The following is a 16,902-nucleotide window of genomic DNA, read 5'->3' as shown; positions in this document are numbered from 1 at the left end:
ATGTGCAAGGAGATGAAAAGAAGAAAGTATGTATCTTGACAGTGGAGATCAAACTTGCCCCCAAGGAATTTGGTTGAGGGACATCTAGTTTGTTTCCTGGTTATCATGAATACAGCTGCTATGAGCATAGTTGAGCAAATGTCCTTGTTGAATGGTGGAGCACCTTTTGGGTATATGCCCAGGAGTTGTATAGCTGAGTCTTGAGGTAGAACTACTGCTAATTTTCTGAGAAAGAGCCAGTGGCTGTACACATTGCACACCCACCCGCAACGGAGGAGTGTTTCTCTAGTCCCACATTCGCACCAGGACTTGTTGTTACTTGCGTTTTTGATCTTATCCATTCTGAAGGTTGGAAGATGGAATCTCAGAATCATTTTGATTTGCATTTCTCTGACGTCTAAGGATGCCGAGCCTTTCTTTGAGTGCTTCTTGGCCATTAGAGTTTCCTCTGGTGAGAATTCTGTTTAGAGCTGCACCCCATTTTTAATCAGGGTATTTGGTTTGTTGGTGTTTAATTTCTTGTGTTCTTTATATATTGGATATTAGTCCTTTGTCAGATGTAAGATTGGTGAAGATCTTTCCCAACCTGTAGCTGCTGTTTTGTTCTATTGACAGTGTCCTTTGCCTTATAAATGGTTTTCACTGTCATGAGGTCCCATTTATTAATTGTTGATCTTAGTGCCTGAGCTATTGGGGTTCTGTTCAGGAAGTTGTCTCTGTGCCAATGAATTCAAGCCTCTTTCCTACTTTCTCTTCTATTAGATCTAGTGTACACTGTTTTATGTTGAGATTTTTGATCCACTTGGACTTGAGTTATGCAGTTGGACTTATTTGCATTTTCTATATGCAGACATACAGTGATACAAGCACCATTTGTGGAAGATGCTTTATTTTTTTATTGTATGTTTTTGGCTTCTTTATCAAAACTCAAGTGTTTGTGGGCAGGTGGGTTTATTTCTATGTCTTTGAGGCAATTTCATTGATCAACCTGTCTGTGTTAATGCCAAGACCATGTGGATTTTATTATTATTGCTTTGTAGTACAACTTAAAATCAGGGATTGTAATACCTCCAAAAATTATTTTATTGTACAGGAATTTTTTTAGGAATATTTTTCCTTTTTTATTATTAATTTATTCAAATTACATCTCAGTTGTTAGCCCATCCTTTGTATCTTCCCATTCCTTCCTCCCTCCCACTTCCCCCCTATTCCCCTCCCCTATGTCTGTGACTGAGGGGGACCTCCTCCCCCTGTATATGCTCATAGGGTATCGGGTCTCTTCTTGGTGACCTATTATCCTTCCTCTGAGTACCACCAGGTGTCCCCATCCAAGGGACATAGTCAAATATGGGGCACCAGAGTTTGTGTGAAAGTCAGATCTGCTTCTCCACTTAACGGTGGAGAATGTCCTGTCCAATGGCTAGTCTGGGTAGGGGTTCGAAGTTTACTGCCTATATTTTCCTTGGCTGGTGCCATAGTTTGAGGAGGACCCCCGAGCCCAGACCCGCCTGTAGTTTTCCAGGACCCTCTGGATCCTTCTATTTCCTCATTCTCCCAGGCTTCTCACACCTAAAGTCTCAATAGGATGTCCTCTCCTCTGACCCACATTCCTGGTATGTAAAGGTTTTCATGGGGACGTACCCCTTGGACTAGTGTCTCTATATAAGTGAGTATATACCATTTAACTCTTTTTGCTTCTGGGTGAACTCACTCATTATGATAATTTCTAGTTCAATCCATTTGTCCACAAATTTCGGGAATTCCTTGTTTTTAATAGCTGAGTAGTATTCCATAGTGTATATGTACCATAGTTTCTTTATCCATTCTTCTACTGAGGAACACGTAGGCTGTTTCCATGTTCTGGCTATTATGAATAAGGCAGCTATGAACATGGTTGAGCATATGTCCCTGTTGTGTGGTAGTGCATCTTCTGGGTATATTCCAAGGAGTGGAATAGCTGGGTCTTGAGGAAGCCCTATTCCCATTTTTCTGAGAAAGAGCCAGATAGATTGCCAAAGTGGTTGTACTAGTTTGCATTCCCAGATGTCTACATGTAGAAAAATGCAATTAGACCCCTATTTGTCACCATGCATAAAACTCAAGTCCAAGGGGATTAAAGACCTCAACCTAAAACTAGAGACATTAATCCAGTTAGAGGAAAAAGTTGGGAAGACTCTGGAACACATAGGCACAGGAGACAACTTTCTGAACAGAACTCCAACAGCCCAGGCCTTAACGTCAACAATTAATAAATGGGACCTCATGAGGCTGAAAAGCTTCTGTAAGGCAGGTGACACTGTCAAGAGAACAAAGCGACAGCCTACAGACTGGGAAAAGATCTTCACCAACCCTTCATCTGACAAGGGTCTAATATCCAAAATATATAAAGAACTCAAGAAATTAAACACCACAAAACAAAATAACCCAATTGAGAAATGGGGCTTGGCACTAAACAGAGAATTCTCAGCAGAGGAATATCAAATGGCCGAGAAACACTTAAAGAAATGCTTGACCTCCTTAGTCATCAGAGAAATACAAATCAAAACGACACTGAGATTCCATCTTACACCCATCAGAATGGCTAAGATCAATAACTCAACTGACACCACATGCTGGAGAGGATGTGGAGAAAGAGGAACACTCCTTCATTGCTGGTGGGAATGCAAACTAGTACAGGAATGTTTTTTTTATTAATTTATTCATATTACATCTTGATTGTTAGCCCCTCCCCCGTCTCCTCCCATTCTTCCCTCCCTCCCATTTCTCCCCTTCTCCCCTCCCCTATGTCCGTGACCTAGGGAGACCTCCTCCCCCTATACATGCTCTCAGAATATCAAGTCTCTTCTTGGTAACTAGCTATCCTTCCTCTGAGTGCCACCAGGTCTCCCCATCTGGGGGACATGGTCAGAAAAGGGGCACCAGAGTTCCTGTGAGAGTCAGATCTCACTCTCCACTCAATAGTTGAGAGTATCATGTTCGTCGGCTAGGTCTTGGTAGGGGTTAGAAGCTTACTGCCTATATTCTCCTTGGCTGGTGCCTTAGTTTGAGGAGGACCCCAGGATCCAGATCTGCCTGTCATAAAGTTCTTGTAGGTTTCCAGGACCCTGTGGGTCCTACAATTTCCTCTTTCTTCCATGCTACTCTTGCCTAAAGTCTCAATCGGATATCCTCTCCTCTGACCCACTTTCTCGGTAAGTAAAGATTTTCATGGTACGTATCCCTTGGACTAGTGTTTTGATATAAGTGAGTATATACCGTTTGTCTCTTTTTGCTTCTGGGTGTACTCACTCATTATGATAATTTCTAGATCAATCCATTTGTCCACAAATTTCGGGAATTCCTCATTTTTAATAGCTGAGTAGTATTCCATCGTGTAAATATACCACAGTTTCTTAGTCCATTCTTCTACTGAGGGACACTTAGGCTGTTTCCATGTTCTGGCTATTATGTATAGAGCAGCTATGAACATGGTTGAGCATATGTCCCTGTTGTGTGGTAGGGCATTTTCTAGGTATATTCCAAGGAGTGGGATAGCTGGGTTTTGAGGAAGCCCTATTCCCATTTTTCTGAGAAAGCGCCAGATAGCTTTCCAAAGTGGTTGTACTAGTTTGCATTCCCACCAGCAATGAAGGAATGTTCCTCTCCACATCCTCGCCAACATGTGGTGTCATTTGAGTTTTTGATCTTAGCCATTCTGATGGGTGTAAGATGGAATCTCAGTGTTGTTTTGATTTGCATTTCTCTGATGACTAACGAGGACGAGCATTTCTTTAAGTGTTTCTCGGCCATTTGATATTCCTCTGTTGAGAATTCTCTGTTAAGTTCCAAGCCCCATTTCGCAACTGGGTTGTTTGGTTTTGTGGTGTTTAATTTCTTGAGTTCTTTATATATTTTGGATATTAAACCTTTGTCAGATGAAGGGTTGGTGAAGATCTTTTCCCATTCTGTAGGCTGTTGCTTTGTTCTCTTGACAGTGTCTCCTGCCTTACAGAAGCTTCTCAACCTCATGAGGTCCCATTTATTAATTGTCGACATTAAGGCCTGGGCTGTTGAAGATGGAGGGATTTACCTTGTTCATGGATCGGGAGAATCAACATAGTAAAAATGGCCATCTTACCAAAAGCAATTTACAGATTCAACGCAATCCCTATCAAAATACCTACAAAATACTTTGAGACATTGAAAGATCAATTCTATAATTCATATGGAGAAATAAAAAACCCAGAATAGCAAAAACAATCCTATACAACAAAAGATCCTCTGGAGGAATCTCCATACCTGATCTCAAGCTGTACTACAGAGCAACAGTAATTAAAACAGCATGGTACTGGCAAAGCAATAGACTGGTGGATCAATGGAATCGAATCGAAGACCCAGAGATGAATCCATACACATTTGCTCACTTGATTTTTGACAAAGAAGCCAAATCTATTCAATGGAAAAAGGATAGCATCTTCAACAAATGGTGCTGGTCTAACTGGATGTCTACATGTAGAAAAATGCAATTAGACCCTTATTTGTCACCATGCACAAAACTCAAGTCCAAGTGGATTAAAGACCTCAACTTAAAACCAGAGACATTAATTCAGTTAGAGGAAAAAGTGGGGAAGAGCCTGGGACACATAGGCACAGGAAACAACTTCCTGAATAGTACAGGAATGTTTTTGCTATCCTGTTTTGTCCCCTTGGTTCCATATGACAATGAAAAGTGCTCTTTCAAGGTCTATAAAGAATTGTGTTCGAATTTTGATGGGAATTGCACTGAATCTGTAGATAGCTTTTTGTAAGATGGCCATTTTTACTATGTCAATTCTACCATTCCATAAACATAAGAGATCTTTCCATTTTCTGATATCTTCTTCTATCTCTTATTTCAGAGGCTTGATCTTCTTGTTGGACAAGTCTTCCACTTGCTTGGTTAGAGTTTTTGTATTATTTAAGATATTTATATTATTAGTAATTATAGTGAAGGGTATTATTTCCCTAATTTCTTTCTCAGCTTATTTATCATTTGTATAAAGAAGGGATACTTATATTTCTTTTTGAGTTAATTTGCTGAAGGCATTTTTCAGCTATAAAGGTTCTCTGGCTGAAATTTTTGAATCACTTATGTATCCTATCATATCATCTGTGAATTACAATACTTTGACTTCTTCCTTTCCAATTTGTATCATTTTGATATACTTTAGTTTTCTTAATGCACTAGGTAGGACTTCTATGTTGAATAGAAGGGGTGTTGGGTTTTGTCAAATGTTTTTTCAGCATCTAAGAAGATGATTGTGTGTGTGTGTGTGTTTATATATGTGTGTGTGTGTTATTTCAGTTTGTTTATATGGTGGGTTACATTGATGATTTCTGTGTATTCCACCATCCCTGAATGGCTAGAATGAAGCCTACTTGATCATGGTGGATGGTGTTTTTGATGTGTTCTTGGATTTGTGAGTTTGTGAGTTCTTTGTTTGTGAGTATTCTATTGTGTATTTTTGCATCAATGTTCACAACAGATATTGGTTTGAAATTTTTTCTTCATTGAATCTTTTTGTGTTTTAGGTATCAAGGTCACTATCGTTTCATAGAATAAGTTTGGCAATGTCCCTTTTGTTTCTATTTTGTGAAATATTTTGAGGAATATTCGTATTAGCTCTTCTTTGAAAATCTGGTAGAATTCTGCATGGAAACCATCTGACTCTGGGATCTTTTTCACTGGGATCTTATTGAAAGTGCTGTGTTTTCCATTTACTTGGGAGTGCTTTTTCTCATCTGTGCCTATAATTAGAAGGTTTGATTCTTTCATGGTGTTGCACATACACAGTACTTCCTGGGCAGGCATTCTGCCAGATGAGCCTCATTCCATTCCCCACAGTCTGAATTCTGCTGATAATACAGTTAGTTACATTACCTCACTTCTGTGTGGTAAACACACAAGTGTTTTTGTAGGATGTAACATCGTCTTAATTTTAGCCAAAGAGTTATTAGTTTCTAAAAGGGTCCCTGAGGCCACTGCCCAGTAAGTATGAAGGCTACCACCAATGTTCTAGAGGCTGAAAGGACACCTTTTGGAATCTGAAATGTTGTTCTACTTCTTTTAAATGGAATATTATTCTTACATTTATTTTGCTCACAAAACTGGGAACAGTTAATTGAAACAGGCAGGTATGGCCTGGGGAGAATATCTCACACATGAGAAACCCAGAGCTCAGCTGTTCCTACTCCACTGTTCTCCTGGAATTTGGGAAGTTAACTTTTCCATTTGATGGTACCACTTTCTAACAGCCTTAAGTTCAGAATTGCCTTCTCCAGATGACATGATAATTTTGGGTGTAGAGGGAGATGTGCTGGTAATATATCTTCCTTATACCTTCTTATTAGGACCTCATTCTAAATGGATATTGTGAAAGGCCCAGCTTGGTGAGCATTTCTTTTACTCTTCGCTAATAGTGAGTGCTCTAAGTAGATGATAGAATAAAGCAGGATTTTTCTGTAATACATGATTAGAGAACTGTGCTTCCATTATTACTTTTGAGTTGTGCTGTGTAATGACCACACACAGATGCTTATAGACATAAGAGTATCAGTGTAATGTTTTTTTTGAGACAGGGTCTCTCTGTGTAGCCTTGGCTGTCCTGGGCTCTCTTTGTAGACCAGGCTGGCCTTGAACTCACAGCGATCCACCTGCCTCTGCCTCACAAATGCTGGGATGATTTATTAAAGAACATGGATTCCATTTAATGTGAACTCTGATTATAATATATATTACAGTAGAAGGATGGCTTTTGCAAAGAGGACAGGGCCTAACAGAAGGCTGGGTGGAAAGAGAGTACAGGCTAGCCAGGTGAAAATCATCAATGGGTATTATATATTGAATGAAAATAAATGTAATGAAACCACCACTTTTACACTGATATATGTGTAAAAAGCAGCTGTAGATGGAATAGTTAAACCTGCATACCTGAGTATGTATACTTCTGTGTACTCTAGTAATTCTAATATTATGGTTTCACCTAGGTAGGTATCATCAAATGTGTTAATCTTCCATCCTTGTAACAAAGTACCTGAAATACCTTAGAGGAGGAAAACAAAAAAACAGACATTTGTTGGTTTCCAGGAGTCCATTTATAAATTAAGATATATTTGAATTGTTTTTTTAAATTTTTGTGTTATACTAATTTTCTTTTTTTTTAAATTTTATTTATCTTCATGTTTGTAAAAACTTTCTTAAGCTAACTGGCTATATGCATTTAATTAAGTGAAACAAGATAGGAACATGCAACAAATATTAACTAATTTAGTGTTTATCAGTTATTTTCAATTCTGGTAAGTCTGTATATACTTAGGAATTCTTAGAGATGTTTCTATTCATGGCCTAGTAAAACATAAGGCATTTTTTCATTGTATAATGAGTTTTTGTAAAAAACTTAGATGGATTTGCTTATTCTATTGCAATGATTTCTAACTAAGTAATCTTTTCTGGGTATTACAAAAGTATCTGGAAATATCACAACACTTATTTGTTAAATCCATGTTAAATTAGTTTTACAAAAATATGAGCCAGATAATTTTTAATAGTTATTTGGATGTTTAAATGAAAATAATTCCAGTTATAATATTCCAAGTTTTCTAAATTGAACTTTGTAACATTGTTACTGATATAACATTGAGTAACCTTTTTATTTGTAGAGAGAAAAATATTTTCAATTCTTGAATAGTCACAATCTTTTAAAATCAAAATGCCCAACGTATTCTCCAATAGTTACAAAATACATTTGCTCATTAAAACATACATTCTCCAAGAAATGGCAAATAAATTTAAGTTTAGGTGTTGACTATTACGAGTCCATTTTTATGTTGCTGGAATATAATTTACTAATGTATATAACAGAATCAAATGGACAAAGAATGCAGGTGTGGTGGCACACACCTATGATTTCAGCACTTTCAATGCTTAGGCAGGATTATCCTGTGTTTGACTGAAGTCAGTCTGAACCACAGGGTGGGATCTCCATTCCTCTTTCTACACACACACGCACACACGCACACACACACGTACATGGAGAGAGAGAGAGAGAGAGAGAGAGAGAGAGAGAGAGAGAGAGAGAGAGAGAGAGAGAGAGAAATATAAAATTAACCTGGAAAATAGATAATGTAAAATTATAAAATTGTTGTTTTAAACAAAACACAATGATGCCAGTTAATGCCATTAAGTTACTGGCCACAGAGTATAAATACCATAAAAACCAAATCATAGAATTGTATTCTTGTAAGCATTTAGAACTTTTAGTTTGTTTTGTATAATTCACATTAATTATCTGCACGGGTACACTATGCAGGGCCCATGGATCTCATCTAGTTGACTGCAAAACAGAGGAAATATTTTCTACTTTCCATATAGTTCACAAATGTATTTAATATAATTCCTAATTTTTCACTCAAATGATATACATGTATTCTTTTTATATATTTATTATTTATTTATTTATTTTATTAATTTATTCTTGTTACATCTCAATGTTTATCCCATTCCTTGTATCCTCCCATTCTTCCCTCCCTCCTATTTTCCCATTATTCCTCTCCCCTATGACTGTTCCTGAGGGGGATTACCTCCCCCTGTATATGCTCATAGGGTATCAAGTCTCTTCTTGGCAACCTGCTGTCCTTCCTCTGAGTGCCACCAGGTCTCCCCCTTCAGGGGACATGGTCAAATGTGAGGCACCAGAGTACGTACATGTATTCTTGTTAGCATCCCTGAGAGACACTATGCTACTGATATCACTCTCTTCTTAGTCTCAGTGTTTTGATAATCTCTCTCTCTCTCTCTCTCTCTCTCTCTCTCTCTCTCTCTCTCTCTCTCTCACACACACACACACACACACATACACACACTGCCAATGACTATTTTCATGGAACTTGTAACCAAATTCTGGGTGTGATTTCTTCCCCACAGTCTCACTGTGACACTTCTGCTGCTGCTTCATCTCAGGGGAGCTGGTTAGTTAAGTGTGAGATTGTAATATTCTAGTCAGTGTCTGTGTGCTTCTAGTTACACCCTCACTAAACTCAATTTCGACAGAACAATCAATGCATTTAAACTACTGAAGTGTATAGGAAATAGCTGTGAATTAATTCCTTATCAATAAGCGATCAATATTTATTTCTGCTGTCATCATCTCTTTCATAAAGGGATCCAGACAACTAGCGTGGGTGGCTAAGGTCTTCACCTCCTGAGTTCCTGAAGACTTACTCTTGTTACACTCTGTGGATAGTACATGAGGCCACACCATACTCACTTATGTTCTCTGAGCAGTCATACATCTTTCAGGTAATTACATGCTAATTATGGTAAATCTTAAAATGAAAATGATAGTTTTCATCTAGTATATTTGTATGTCGTTAGATTACTAAATCTCCACAAAGCAGAAGGCAAAGATGTCCATAAGTTCATAAAACAAGACTGTTCTAGAATCCAAACTGTGACGATGAAGGGGTAAAGTGATTTTTCTTGGGAGAACATAGAGGTATGCACAAAGCATCTCTTGGTCTCTTGTGTTGCAGGTCTCTTCAGACAGCTGCCTGCACACTGCATAGTCTTTATCTGGGCTAATTTAATAGTGATGGCTTCTCCACTATCATGAATGATTATGGATACACTTTAGGTTTTAGTACTTACTACTGAAATTACAATTTAAAGTAATGTGAAAGTCCTCAGCGTTAAAACAAACAAACAAATGGCTTTTCTCAGTGCCAGCCTATGCTAACAACTCTGTAGCCTTTGTAGCTATGACCTTTTCCAGTCCAGTCTTAGCTTCAGTGAACCCCAGAGGAACACACTGCTTGATGAATCACAAGCTTTGGTATTTTTTGTATGTAATAAACAGTTGCAGAGCAGTGGACATGAAGTAGAGAAGTTGAAGAACTTACCTTTGGGGAAAAACATTTCATATTACTGTCTCTTACATTATGCTATCATCTTCCTATATTAACAATACTACATGTGCTATCTTAATAAATTGTAGATGTATAGTTAATGAAAATTATACAGATATGGTGAGTGCATTTGCAATTTTAAAATTGGAGTAAAGCTACTATTCTTTTTTCTTTTTTTACAAGTGATAACAAAATTTTATTGTAAAAACCAAAATTGACATAAAAAGGATATAAAAAGGGAGAAGGGATAGGGGCAACGAGTAAATGTGGACAGGCTTTGCAGAGTTGGAAGAAACTGATCCTGAGCACAGAGTGAAAGAAAGTGGGTCTTGGTGGATATGAACCCTATGAGAGCCAAAGATAGAATCTTACAAGCTGTGGGCTGGGGTGACATTTCATTTTAAATGCCAGCAAGTGGCTGGATAGAATTTCGCTGGGCCAGCAGAGACCTGGCAACTACCAACCCATTCCCGGACCTGGACCATGAACCAGCACTCCCAGAAGGGGCTGAGTCTTATGGACAAGGTAAGAAAAGGCAGTGGAAGAGACAAACATTACTTCTTCAGCTTTCACAACAAACCCTGAGAAGTAGGTATGCTGGTCTACATTTTATAGGTGTACCTATTCAAGTCTGAAGAAAGTAAAGGCAGACAGAATGCATGGAGTGTCACCACTTCATATGGCTGACTATAAACTCCAACCCCACCTATGAGAATTTTCATCCTCTCTTCAAGCCTCTCCTCATAGGCAGTCTTAAGAGCTAAGCTGGTGCATCCTACTACCCTCCCCAGTTATCAGTGATGACCAGACCCAGGAGGCGGTTCAAGCACCCAAGTCATAAAATGGCAGGAACGGAAGGCTGGGGGTGGGAGCTTTCCGGTGGGGACAGGAAGTAGAGGATGTCAGTCTGAATCAGTCTCCTCTCTCTTGATCATGAGATTCTTGTGAGTAGACTTGTCCTTATTCTTCAAGATGCTGGAGTGAGCAGTGCTGCCTCCTGACTCCATTGCAGCCTGAGCAACCTTCAATTCCAAGGCCTCATTCAGATCTCAGAATAGCTCTAAATGTTTATGCCCACGGATCTTAAGAGTGAAATACTCTGCATAAATTGGTTTACTCTTTGGCTGGGGAGAGTTCATACCGGTGGGCAGTGCACACTTGGAGCAGATATGGGCAATGTTCTCCCTTTTTGCAGAAATTTCTTCCTCTGTAAGATAGTCTCTCCCAGGACAGGCACAAATAGGAACCTCAAAGCTCCTCCGTTCCAGCAGGTTCCCACTGGAGTCTTCTAGTGTGATGATGGTAAGACTGAGCCGGCAGTTCAAGAATGTAGTGGATGGTGGTACAGTCAGAGCTGTGCTCCGGTGACTCATATGGTACAACCACACTGTGCTGAAAAGTCTGCCCGTCATTCACATACTCAGCGTGCAAATTGTCTTCTGCTCGGATAAGATGCTGGGGAGGAGCCAGCCCATCATCATAGGAGCAGCGCTTGGGGTGAGGGCAGAGTCTTAAACTTCTGGCCAGGAGTGGTGGCTTACGACTTTAATCCCAGCACTTAGGAGCCAGAGGCTGGCAAAACACTGTGAGTTCGAGTCCAGCCTGGTCTACAAAGGGAGTCCAGGACAGCCAAGGCTACACAGAGAAACCCTGTCTCGAAAAACCAAAACCAAACCAAAAACCAAAACAAAACAAAACACAAACAAGAAAAGCCAAACAAAAACCAAACCAAACCAAACCAAACCAAACAACAAGAAAAAAACTCTGTCGTGTACTGGGAGTTCTTGTAGATGGCTATGGTAGGGATATGGTCGCCAGGTGGCAACTTGGAGTTGACCCACAGCTACACAGGGCATTGTCTTTGCCAGCTGGCAAACTAGCTTATTGAGGGGGAGGGGAGTGCATGCACATGGTCGACTTGGCTGTCCCTGAGTGCAGGAAGCCCAGAAGGAAACCATAGTTGCCCTGGAAGGTTTTCGGGAAGTGAAGGAAGATAACAGAGGCCAGGGAGGGACTGGTGCTGGGGCCACTGGTGCAGGAGCCTCAATTACAGGGTCCTCTGCCGAAGGAGCTTCAGACACTTGGAGGGCTTCATCTGGGTCTTCTAACCAGTTGGTAACATCCTGGGACAGGGCCAGACCTTCCATGGAATCAGATGGCAGGAAGGTGGACAGAAGGTTCTTTGGAGGAAGTAGTTTCCGCAAGTCTGAAAGTATCTCCTGACTCAGAGGGGCTCAGTGCCGAGGTCCAGCTGTAGCTCTTCCACGGCCTTGTCCAAGAAATCAGCCAGGCTGCCAGTCTTCAGGGAAGCCTGTTACCCTCCTGGGAAGTAGATTCAGGCCAGACGCTAGGTACCCTTAATCCTAGTAGCTATCTGCAGTGAATTCAGGCTCTAGGAAAGCTACTGATCTTTTAATTTGGAGACCAAAGCTTGAGTTAAGTATTGTAGGGGAACTTTTTTTAATACTTATTTTATTTTACACATGAGTGTTTTACTTGCACCTATGTCTGTGTAACACCAGCATGCCATGTCAGAGGGGACAATGAATCACCCAGAACTAGAGTTACAAATGATTATGAGCCACCATGCCATTGCTCTGAATCTAACCCAGGTCCTTCACAAGAATTAAAAGTCCTCTTAACCACTAGTTCATCCTTCCAACCAATGTACTCTACTAGATTACGCTCTTTAGGTGCAAAAACTTGTAAATATAAAATGTGTGATTTATCATGTCATATTTGTGGGGATGCTATAGAATGGGCTCTTCCACTAACTTCTTCATTATTTTTATGCACACAGGCATGTGTGTATCCATATTTATGGAATATACAAGTGAACATGAATATATATTTGGATACTCTTTTCCCCACAAGAATCTGAGTCAGTATAGTCATTTTCTATTTCTTTATCACAAAGCTGATTTTAAAGTACTTAATTAAATTAATTCAATAATAAACTGATTCTGGTAACTGGGCAAAATAATCTGCATAAGCACCAAAGATAAGACCATTGAATGAAACTGTAAAAATGTCTGGGTGCTGGTGATGTGTGGTAACACTGGGGACCTTGTTTTCCACTGCATGGGACAGAATCTCTTTTAAACAGAAACTCCCAAACAACAGCACTATGTGGTCAACTTCAGCAAGTTCATGTCTGTCATAATGTGTAGAAAATAGTACTCGTCTTAATGTCACATGTCCTATCTTGTTGGAGGCTCTGAGATCCCTATCTTCAGATGTGGTTATGTAGCCTGTAGTAACTACAGAAACCAAGTAAGCAAAAATGGGACCATTGCCAGGATAGGTGAGGTGGTGGGAACAATAGGGAGCAGAATGACAGCATGCAAGTATCTGATCAGGGAAATGGGAAAAACAGGCTCCTTAGGTGGGGAGGCAGGAGGTAGAGAAGATAGTGAGAGGAAGTTAGGTAAAACAATGATTTGGATTGCTAAAAAAGACATAGGAATAATACTGTTAATGATTTACATCCCTCCTCCACAAAAAAGGAAAAAATAGTGTTTGTCTTGATAGCGAGGAGTTAGTTCTTTAATCCTAAATTAGAATTCACAGTAGGTTTAAATGGCATAGGGATAGGAACTAAACTGGGATCCATTGAGGACACTTTATAATCATAATGGTTATAAAATTAATAGGATGTAGAAAGTACAGTAATGGTCTCCAACTGATTCTATGGCTTCAATTCTAGATTCTGAGGATGTCAGATTTCATGGAAAAAGTAACATAAATATGATGGTAGATTTTTTTGATGATTAATATCGTGAGATTATCATGAGTTTTCACTGTGATTCCATTAAAATTATGAGTTGAAATCGTGGATAGTTGCAATATAAAGCATAGTAAAATGGTAGAATATGAGACTGATTCACCTGATTTTTTTGTATTTCTTCTCTGATTCTCACCCCCTCAAGACTTACATAGCTTTGTTCAGTTGTATAAATGTGATGAACATTCTGTGCTCATCACTATTATTTTAGATATTAACAATAAAAATGAGACAATTTAAGCCAATAGGATTGAAATCTTTTTTTTTTCTTTATTGCATCAAACTACTTTTATTTATTTATTTTTTTTTATTCTTGTTACATCTCAATGTTTATCCCATCCCTTGTATCCTCCCATTCCTCCCCCCCCCCATTTTCCCATTATTCCCCTCCCCTATGACTGTTCCTGAGGGGGATTACGTCCCCCTATATATTCTCATAGGGTATCAAGTCTCTTCTTGGCTACTTGCTGTCCTTCCTCTGAGTGCCACCAGGTCTCCCCCTCCAGGGGACATGGTCAAATGTGAGGCACCAGAGTACGTGAGAAAGTCGTATCACACATGGGAGAACAGCAAAATAAAAGGATCCAGAGGGTCCTAGAAATCTACAAGTAGGATTGAAATCTTTAGGCCTGAGACTTAGGTCAATACAGGTAGACAAAATGTGAATTGTGTACATATTTGAATGTGAATGCATTTATTCTATACATTATGATATATATATATATATATATACACACACACAGGAGATAAGCATATAGCATATAGAGGATAGGCTGTTTTGTATAGTCTGGAATATCAAAAGTTAATGATACTGATTAGTCAAAAATTAGTAGGTAAAATAGAATGACGATATAGATATACTGCCTAGGGAATTACAAATCTGATGTATAATCTATTTTTTTCAGGTATAAGAAATATTCTTCCACTATGGTCTGAAGATGAATACATTTCTCACTTATGCCCTCATTAAAGAGTGTTTTTTATTACAAGCTGGGCTTGGAGTCTTAGCCAATATGTTTCTTCTTTTTTTCTATACTTTCATAACCCTAGGTCATAGACCTAAGCCTATGGACTTGATCTCCTGCCAACTAGCCTTCGTTCACATAATGATGGTCCTTACTGGAAGGGTTATTTGGCTTACAGACATATTTGAGTCACTGAACATTGAGAATGACTTCAAATGTAAAACAACATTTTACATACACAGGGTGATGAGAGGCCTCTCCATCTGCATCACCTGCCTCCTGAGTGTGTTCCAGGCTGTCACTATCAGTCCCAGTACCTCTTTGTTGGCAAAATATAAACATAAACTGAAAAAATATATGATCAGTGCTTCCTTCTATATTTGGGCCTTCAATTTGTCCCTCAGTAGTAGAATGTTCTTCTATGTTGGTGGTTTTACCAATGTGAGTGAGACCAATCAGATGAAGGTCACTAAATCCTGCTCCCTCTTCCCCATGAACTACATCATCAGAGGATTTCTTTTAACAGTGACAACCTCCAGAGATGTGTTTCTTGTAGGAGTCATGCTGACCACAAGCACATACAAGGTGATTATCTTGTTCAGACATCAGAGGCAATGCAAGCATCTTCATAGCATCAGCCACCTGAGAGCATCCCCTGAGAAAAGGGCCACCCAGACCATCTTGCTGCTGGTGGTTTTCTTTTTGGTCACATACTGGGTGGACTTCACCATTTCATCCACCTCAGCCCTGTTATGGATGTACGACCCAGTCATCCTGACTCTTCAGAAGGTTGTGATCAATGTTTATCCCACAATTACTCCTTTGGTACAAATCAGTTCTGATAATAGAATAATCAATGTGGTGAAAAGCCTGTGGTCAAAGAGGTACCAGATTTTTTAAAAAAGAAAAATTTTATTTTTATTTATATGTACAAGTGTTGTATCAGCATGTACCCATGTGTGCATTCTTGTTACTCACAGAGGTTTGAGGAGGTCATGGGATCCCCTGGAACTGGAGTTCCCAATGGATGTTGTTGTCATGCTGGTGTAGTCCTAGTTATTGTTTGATTTTCTAAATTACAGATTCTTTTTTAAACTTCAATTGTTTAGCAGAGCAAGATTCTTTAGATGATTTAAATAAAATTTGTGGCAATACATATATCCATCTTTTTTTTTTGTTTTTTGCTGCCAAGCACTGTGAAGTTCTTACTTGTTGTACACCATAAGTTGCTATTTCCACATGAATTGTTTTACTCTATTTTTTTCCTTAATATAATAAAAGTGTTCTTGACACTGAGGTGATTCAAAAGAAGCTTCTTTCTGATAGTGACACTTTGAGCCTTACTGTTAGTCATCAAAAGTAGTTTAAATTGTTGCTTTAATCCTGTTTACAAATTAAACTTTCTCTGTATCATAAAAATAATGTAAATTAAAAAATTGTTATTTTTATAAATGTACTCAATGAGATTAATATAAATATTCATATTCCTGTTTATTTACACTTTATTTCATCTATATTTAATGAAATATTATTGGCAAATAAAAATTATATACACACATGATGTGTATTTGGTTTTCTCCTTGGTCCCTGGCCTATCTAGTCTTGGGTTCTTGACAACACAAGAAGTGTTGGGTATGGCTTCTATCTCTGGAGTACATGCTTTAAATCAAATCAGAGATTGGTTGGTTACTTCAGCAAGCTTTGTGCCACTATTGCACAAGCAAATCTTGCAAGTAAGTCACCATTATAGACTGAGGTGCTTTAGGCTGGGTTGGTGTTTAACTTTCTTCTTATGTAGTACAAATGATACCTTCCAGTACCAGGAACTCTGATCCATAGGGCTGAAAGCTCTTGACAGTCTCCAGCTCAAAAGTTTCATGTTCAATGAGTTGTGTAAGTGTTGTCTTCAGTAATAGTGTCTTACCATCCCTTTGTGGAGAGCAAACAACAACCTTGACAATACCCTTGGTAGTTTGGATGTTCCATGGAGACTTTTTGGCCAACAATTCAATTAGAGTTAACAGATTCTTGGTACTGGAAGCTTCATTTAGTGAAGAGAGATTTCATTTGGGGTTCTGCCTCTCATGTTATTTGGTGACTTCATTTAGATTGCCTCTGTATATGTATATATTTTAGGAAGCTGTACTGTGTTACGTTTCCATATAATGTCTCCAATGTTCCTTATTTTTAGCTGTCCTTCCCTGAATTCACTTTCTTTATCTCTTTCTCCTT

At 38.9% G+C, this 16,902-nt stretch overlaps 1 protein-coding gene and 1 pseudogene across 1 annotated transcript; one reads left to right on the top strand and one right to left on the bottom strand.

Moving 5' to 3' along the window:
- Positions 1 to 10,823: 10,823 nt before the first annotated feature.
- LOC127194167 (cellular tumor antigen p53-like) lies at positions 10,824 to 12,653 on the bottom strand (annotated as a pseudogene).
- Positions 12,654 to 14,643: 1,990 nt separating this feature from the next.
- LOC127194722 (putative vomeronasal receptor-like protein 4) lies at positions 14,644 to 15,570 on the top strand. Its single transcript, XM_051152287.1, has one exon. It carries the CDS (start codon positions 14,644 to 14,646, stop codon positions 15,568 to 15,570), a length of 927 nt encoding a protein of 308 aa, XP_051008244.1.
- The last annotated feature ends 1,332 nt before the right edge of the window (positions 15,571 to 16,902 follow it).

This window comes from Acomys russatus, chromosome 10 (genome assembly GCF_903995435.1).
Source record: "Acomys russatus chromosome 10, mAcoRus1.1, whole genome shotgun sequence".
Classification (NCBI taxonomy): Eukaryota; Metazoa; Chordata; class Mammalia; order Rodentia; family Muridae; genus Acomys; species Acomys russatus.
The sequence above is the reverse complement of the archived record's forward strand: the minus strand, read 5'-3'. Positions and strand labels throughout refer to the sequence as shown.

What these genes read in the sequence shown, in the direction of transcription:
- LOC127194722 (XM_051152287.1), top strand. Translation starts at nt 14,644, where the DNA reads ATGAATACATTTCTCACTTATGCCCTCATTAAAGAGTGTTTTTTATTA.